The sequence below is a fragment of the Aptenodytes forsteri genome, unplaced genomic scaffold (assembly GCF_000699145.1).
Source record: "Aptenodytes forsteri isolate BGI_AS27 unplaced genomic scaffold, ASM69914v1 Scaffold93, whole genome shotgun sequence".
In the NCBI taxonomy this organism is placed as follows: domain Eukaryota; kingdom Metazoa; phylum Chordata; class Aves; order Sphenisciformes; family Spheniscidae; genus Aptenodytes; species Aptenodytes forsteri.
The window spans coordinates 9,667,491-9,674,967 of NW_008794665.1; the positions used below are offsets into that span (position 1 = coordinate 9,667,491).

Sequence of the window (7,477 nt, forward strand, 5' to 3'; positions counted from 1 at the left end):
AAGTATAAATATGCACACCACCTTAGTGTTATGTGCGATGTGAAAGAAACGAGTCAAAACCTGCTTTGATGATGGTGTAAATTCTTACTTCTCTCAGCTGGTATAAAGTAAAGCCTGCATGAGAGCAAATCCTTTGGCCTTTTTTGAGAGCTTTTTTTAGGTGAGAATCTGGGGCTGGTAACCTGGGTGTGATTTGCTTTTTCCCATTTCCTCCAAAATAAACTCAGTGTGTGTAAGATCATATCTAGTAACATAATGCTAAAAGAATACCTTCCTGACAAGCAGGACTTAAATAATAATGTATGCACCCTTTAATGTTTTTTTTAAATGAGAGTACTCTGTAGGAAATACATCTATTTGTTTAATGCCAAACCCTCTGGCTTTAATTTTCTATTGAAGCTTATTATTATGTCAGCAAGGACATGCTTAATGAATGTCCTGACAGGTACATTTTTAAAAGAATAGAAAGATATGTTACTAAATGTTATACCTAGCCTTTGGAATTCATTATTGCAATAGACTGTAGAATTACCTACTTCAGTGATTAGATTTAAAAGCTGAACTGGATGATAATGTGATTAATATCCTTTGTAGGTTTGCATGCAAAGATGAGAATAATTACCCTTACTTTAGTCTTCGAAGCGCTGCAGAACCTGGGTAGTTTGTTCTACCTCTGCTGTATTGCATTGCTGGTGTTCACAAGCGGTATGTGAAGGCACCGAAAGATTCAGCGGCTCCTGAAGCCATGGGAGTAGGTTGTTGCGTCACCCTGCGCGTTCACAGTTTTTTCCTAACTGTTGATAGTTAGTCAGGCGCACAAGTTGTCCTTGTGTTTTCAATATCGCTAGAGTTAAAGACCTCAAATCTCCTTCCCTAACCCACTTTCTAAAATAGGTTAGCCTTTGTCATATTACTACAGTCTAAATCTCATCAACGCCTATAAATTAAACCATGAAATAAGAATAGAAAGGTGGAATGCATGCGAGCGTGCAATAATAAAAGGTGAGGCAAAAGTCCTGCATTGCAGTAGGGCATGAGGTGGTGTTAGCAGGAGACACAACACCTGGTCCATCCATAGGGACCTTGAAGCCAAGCTGTGTTACAGCAGACAGAGTTCCTGAGCGCTGTGGCACTGTGGCTCTCTTCTGTACGGAAAATTGTCTGTCTGGTCTGTAATGGGGTTTAGTCTCTTGTAATCTAAGTTGAAGGCAATGGCAAAATTCCCAGTTGCTTCAGTGAGGCCAGGATCTCCACCCAGTGCTGGTTTAGGATACACAGAATCCAAAGTGCTGTCCGACAGCTAGGCTAAAACCAACGCTTCTCCTAGAAAATGTCTAAATGCAGAGTTAATATGTGATATGTGTATTTGCAAGTAGATAGATTAGCTTAGACAATCACCTTTTCATCAACCTGAGTTTGTAACCCTTTGGGGTGTTATATTATTATTTTGAACGGTGTTCTATCTCTATAAGTGGAGTATTTTATCTTCTAATAGATGGGTTCAGATTTAGAGAAGCTACTACAAAAGGTTTTTGGTGTTTCCCACTGAGAGTTATGTTGAAGAGGTATGGGTGTCTTAGCCAAGTTCAAGTCCTGAACTTTTTGAGTAAGTTTCCGATATCACTAGTATTTCTCCAGCATGGAAAGAATTAGGAGAAACAAAGCTAGAGGATAATACCGACAGACTTGTGGTATCCCTCATGTAAATGTTTCACTATTCATTGGACTGTAGGATGGATGTGGCCGTGTTGCCTGGAACGGTGTCATTTCAGTCACAAGTCAGTAGAGGCCAAGAATGTTTTGAAGTAACCTTCTATGTGTGGAAACTGTGGTGCCTAAGGCTGGAAACCTAGTTCTAATTTATTCCACACTGAGATAATCTGAAAATTGGAGGGTTCTCCTGCTTGCAGTTGTTGCGATTTGTTTCCGAACTGAAAATAGTAATACCTGACAGGGAGGGCTTAATCCCAAATTTGCTCTGGCTCTACAAGTGATTTAACTCTGCTGCAGAGGTTCATAGCTGCGTAATAATACGTGGTAATAACTTTATAAAAAGCATTAGTGGGTTTTCTGAGGCTTGACAGCATTTGAAGAAAAACACAAAAAAAAGCCCCTTCAGACATACCTGTAGCACCTACAATAGATAGGATAGCGTGCTCTGCTTGAATAATGTGAAGATCCCATTTTCTTAAAAAAGTATTCTGGAGATAGAAGCGAATAGAAATTTCTTCTCCTTAAAAGGCAAAATTAACAGCTGTTGCTTTTCAGCAAGCCAATGCATTGATACCATGCTGAACATATGGTGGATTGCAAGCCTTTTGCTGGGTCAAGCTGACCAGTTTTAGTGGGGGAACCTTGATAAACAAAATCCTATGGAAATTAAGTGTTGCAGGTGTAAGGAAAAGATGGATTAGAAATTGCTTTGATCTAGTTTCTATGTAAAATTGCAGCATGGGTGGGACAGTAGTAGGAGTGTAAGGAAGAATGCAGACAGCAGCCTAAAATGGGTGAGAGAGGCAGCAGATCTTAACATGGGGGCGGGCAGGCTTCCTCTCCCTCGGACCCTCCCGTGCTGGGTTCTTGTCTGTGACACTTTCTCATCTGGTGCCATAGTAGTGGGGAAATTTACTCCTGAAATTATGGGACTCAAACACAGCTTATCGAGGGAAGCCTCTGTTGCTCTTGAAGCCTTCTCTGCTCTGCACGCGCACAAGTTCAGTATCTGGAAAAGCCTTTTCATCTCCTTAACACAAAACTGCTCCTCGTATTTCAAAGTTTGTTCCAGCAACTGTTGATACTAAACTTGAGTTGCTGTAAAAGCTGAGTAAAGGGAATACAGTGCAGTTGCTTTTTTTTATGTTGTTGCTTGTTTCTATAGAAACATCTTGTTTCTATTTTATAAATGGTGTCTAGATTCTTGCTATGAAATGAACGTTAACCCAATCTTTGTTTTGCAATTTTTTATTTAAACTCCCTCTAAGTATGTCACTTTTATTGGTAGCTGTTGTAAAGTATTTTGGTATTAAGAATTTTTCTAATTTTCTTGCATTTGCATTTTTTTTCCCAGAGGAACAAGTTGAACTTAGTTTTTCTCTGTCTTGTTTTTCATCTGGAAGTGAGGTATGATTTTTTTCTCATTTCCTAATCTATTAATCTTTTCATATTTAAATATCAGATTAAAATTAGCCTAGAGAAATGAACCTGGGTTGTTTTTTTTTTCTTCACAAGATAGTTGAAATTAATTTTGTTGTCTTAATAGTCTGTTGGCTGAGTATCAAGATCTTTTTTCTGCTTACATTTGCAAGGTCAAATACTAATCATTAGTTTCATGCTAGCAAAGGATGCAAAGGGATACCGTTCTCTTCCTGCTATAGTAGGAGAGGAAGAAAATCAGAAACATCTCCAATAAAACTATTTGCCCTTCTTGGGCAAATTTCACTTTCTCTTAATTAAATGTAAGAGACCTTTTTAAGGATGAGAAAGCAGAGTGAAATCCTGGTCATGTGCCAGGTGTTACTAGTAACGAAACTGTCCAGTTTGCATATGTGGAGGAGCAGGAGGCAGAAAGCCTGCACCCGGCCGAACCATGCATCACAGGGTTTCGTGCTGGTGCCCTGCGATGGGGTGAGGCTGTGGTTCGGAGGAAGAGGAGGCCACGACCTGGGAACTTGCCGTTCGCTGCAGATCTCCAAAGCCTGTCCATGGCAATACACTGGGCGGTCAGATGGCTGAGTACCGGCAAGGTGGGGTAATTTATTCCTCCGGGACTTACATTGCTGGCTACCTAACTGTCAAATATCTGTATCTGTGTGCTGGCTGGTATGTGTTCCCGTCTGCACCCAACAGAAGTTGGTCTCTTATTTTGGAGGGGAGGGAACTGGTGGCTTCTTCCATCGTGGTCTCTGTCATCTGCTCGCTTTCTTCTCATATTTTTTCTGTAAGATTGAGCTTGAAGTATTTTCAGTTTTAGTTTGCATCCTCTAAAAAGAGATGACGTCATGAGGCTCTCTTCTGAACGTTAATGTTCCAGCTTTCAAAAATACAGGAATATTTTTCAGTAAGTAAGCATGTTCCTAAAGTCACATCTCGGTGGCTTTTTTGACATTTAAGTGTCTATGGGCTTCAGCTATCAGACACACCACCTGTTCCCTGGAGTAAAAATAACCATGACTGGAGTAAAATAGATAGTGAGCAGTTAAATACTGAAGAGGAAACTTTTTACTTGAAAAAAGGAAAACGTGCAGGTGGGTATGTAAATGTGATATCCCTGCATTTCTTTATTACACTTTTTTTAATGTATCATTTAGATGTTGTTAAACATGTGTTTGTTACTAAACTTAAAATGGTTTTCTTTTCTATCTAATGTGGAAATAATTCTCTTAAATATGCCATCTCTTTTTCTTTCTTTTATAACTGTGAATGTGACCAGTTGTGATCTGAGGCATGTTACAAACAATTTGGAGACACTGCTGCTTTTCTGTGTTGGAGACAAACCTAGGGGATACCTGTTTCCTACTCACCTCTCTTTGCCCAGCAGTGTTTTTTTGACTGTAAAATCACAAACTTTTACATGGAGAGCAGTTTTTTTCCCAATCCATTGGACTTTTCTCCTCCGTTGCCGGAGTTCATGTTTGTGTAATGTCCTTTTGGGCAGTTGATGCAAGAAAAGAGAAACTGATAGACTTGTACTCGGCCCGGTGCTGTTGTCAAGTTGAGTGCGGGGTGGGAATTTTTCAAGCTGTCTGAGCAACAGAAGACTGTTGGGGTTTCTTCAATTCATTAATAATGAAAAATAAGAAGAGGGATGTTATTTGGTTTGTTTTGAAGAATCTTGTACCTTCAGAGTAGTTGAATGGAATTTTTTTTAGTTTTTTTTTATCCTGAATCGTGAAGTGGAGCAGGTTCCTTATGTTCATCCACTCCCTCCTCCCACAGAACGAAGGCTGTTGAACTTCATCCAATTATTTCACTCAAGTCAGTTACTTAGAATTTTTTTTCCACACATGCAAAAAAATCCCAAACCAAACAAACCATCTCGAGATCCGTAGGCTAAGTGTGGAAAACTCTGGACCAAGCTGCTGCGTCAGCAGATGAAACGCCTGGAAGGCAAGACCATAACTACGCCTGTTCTCCTCACAGCTAGTGCAGTGGTGAGGCTACAGGACTGAGAAATGTTGCAGTCACTTTAGAGCCATTCAGTTTGTGGTCCTCCCAGGCAATTCATCCAGCCCACTGCTGCCTTTCTGGTGGCCCCGTAGCGCCTCACCCATCGCGCCAGCCTTGAGGCAGGTGGGTATGTGATGAGGCAGGGCTGTCCTTCTTCCAGGAGGCTGGCAGGAGGCACTGGCTCCAGCTGCTGGAGCAGCTTGGGTCACTCCTTTCAGACCACTTTCTTCTTTCCAGGGATGAGCCCCAGGAGGCCCAAGTTGTTCTGGCAGGGGCGGCAACCCTGAGCACACCTGCATGCAGATGTTGCAGTAGTTTGTCGCGTGTGATCTGCGCATGGCCAGCAAATCTGCCACGTCCAGCAAGTGTGGGGTGTCCTGAGCGTGGGCACCGGGCTCCATCGCTTGCCGAGGAAAGTGCTGCACCAGCAGCCATGCCATGCCCCTGCAGGGACTTCCAGGCAGAGCTTGTTGGTGATGCTGTGTAAGGACATCTAATCTTTGTGTAAGGACATCATTGATACTGTCCTTCAGTGAGCTAGTGTTGCTGATAGCAGAAAAAAGAAATGCTAAAGCTGTGCTTCCATGCTCTCTTTGATTAGCCACAAGAAAGTAACTTCCCAAGCGTGTTGGGTAGGTTTGTGTCCCCTTCGGATCCATTTGTGTTCTACATCCTCTGAGGGCTTGGCAAAGTTACTTGGTATGATCTGTAAATGGTCAGGGGCAGGGACTGTGTGCTCCCAGCAATTTGTGGGGAAAAGACCTTGAACTGGCTACATTATATGTAGGAGGTGCAGACAGGGATCAGCCTTAAGCGATTGTGAGAAGTTCAGTGCTAACTTTATCCTTCTCTCCTAGAAAGTAGCATGTGAATCATTGCAAAGATGGTTTCTTTGGGGTGGTGGGTGTTCTGATGGGATCTCATGTTTCTCTGCATGGTCAAAACACCCTTGATGGGAAGGGGGTAAGCAAGAAAAAGTTCCTGCTGTCAGACTGGTGTGGAGTGGCCTCCAATCGTGACTTACCGTGTGCTTTCCTGAATTTAGGCAGCAGTGAGTTTCAGTGAATGTGGTGGAATTTTGCCATAAGCAAGGGTAGTTAGTGGTCAGAACACACGTAACTTTGTGTGTTATGTTGATGAAGAACATAACTGGTAAAGCCACAGCCAGATGTTCGCTGGGTTCAGTAGGCTGAGTTGACTTTACCTTCTCTGTTGTTTTAAAGCTAGTCCAGGAAAACATTCAATTACATGGGATATTTTTTTTCAGAAGCACTTCAAGGATGTAGGAGCACCAGCTGTGCTGGAAGTGGACAGAACTTGTGCTTAGTATCTCCTCTGCGACCTCCTTGGAGGCCTTCATTCTGAAAAAAGGTCCTTTTATGGCATCCTGCACCTGAGAAGGCACGTCATGGTTCTCCTTAAAGTGTGCAAGCCCCTCAGCCATTTGGCCATAACAGCTGGGTAAATTTGGTTATAAAGTTTCTGTAGTAAAGTTCTTCAGAGTTTGGATCTTCAAGTGCTGACTTTCTGCCAGTAAACAGTGGGAGACAGCAGGCAACAGCTTTGCTGATGAAAATATGCCGTTTTGAATAGGGAGGGAAATTTTATAGCACCAAATATCTGAAAAGACAAGAGAAAACTGGGTGCTTGTAGGAACCTTCGGGTACTGCAATAGGCTTGTGAAGAACATTGTGCATACATGCTGAGCAATAGGACAGATCAGGCGCTTCCCCTTGTGTTCCATGTGATAACTCTATTTTTAATTTTAAATAATTTAAAGTCAAAAATAGAAACTAAATATGAAATGGAGTATGGAGTACTATGTCCAGCTCTGGAGTCCCCAGCACAGGAAAGACACAGACCTGTTGGAGCGGGTCCACAGGAGGGACACAACAATGATCAGGGGGATGGAACACCTCTCCTATGAAGAAAGGCTGAGAGAGTTGGGGTTGTTCAGCCTAGAGAAGAGAAGGCTCTGGGGAGACCTTATTGCAGCCTATCAGTACTTAAAGGGGGCTTATAAGAAAGATGGGGACAGAGTTTTTAGCAGGGCCTGTTGTGACAGGACAAGGGGTAATGGTTTTAAACTAAAAGAGGGTAGATTCAGACCAGATAAAAGGAAGAAATCTTTTACGATGAGGGTGGTGAAACACTGGAGCAGAAAGGCTGGAGAGTTGGGGTTGTTCAGCCTAGAGAAGAGAAGGCTCCGGGGAGACCTTTTTGCAGCCTATCAGTACTTAAAGGGGGCTTATAAGAAAGATGGGGACAGAGTTTTTAGCAGTGCCTGTTGTGACAGGAAAAGGGGGAATGG

At 42.3% G+C, this 7,477-nt stretch overlaps 1 protein-coding gene across 1 annotated transcript in view; it reads left to right on the forward strand.

The window, feature by feature from the left end:
* Positions 1-608: 608 nt before the first annotated feature.
* Positions 609-7,477, forward strand: part of CUNH4orf32 (chromosome unknown C4orf32 homolog) — a 13,916-nt gene continuing 7,047 nt past the window's right edge. The window contains exons 1-2 of the mRNA XM_019470557.1: positions 609-705; positions 3,511-3,743. Of these exons, the coding sequence (XP_019326102.1) occupies positions 609-705; positions 3,511-3,743 (330 nt within the window). The remainder of the gene's footprint in view (positions 706-3,510; positions 3,744-7,477) is intronic.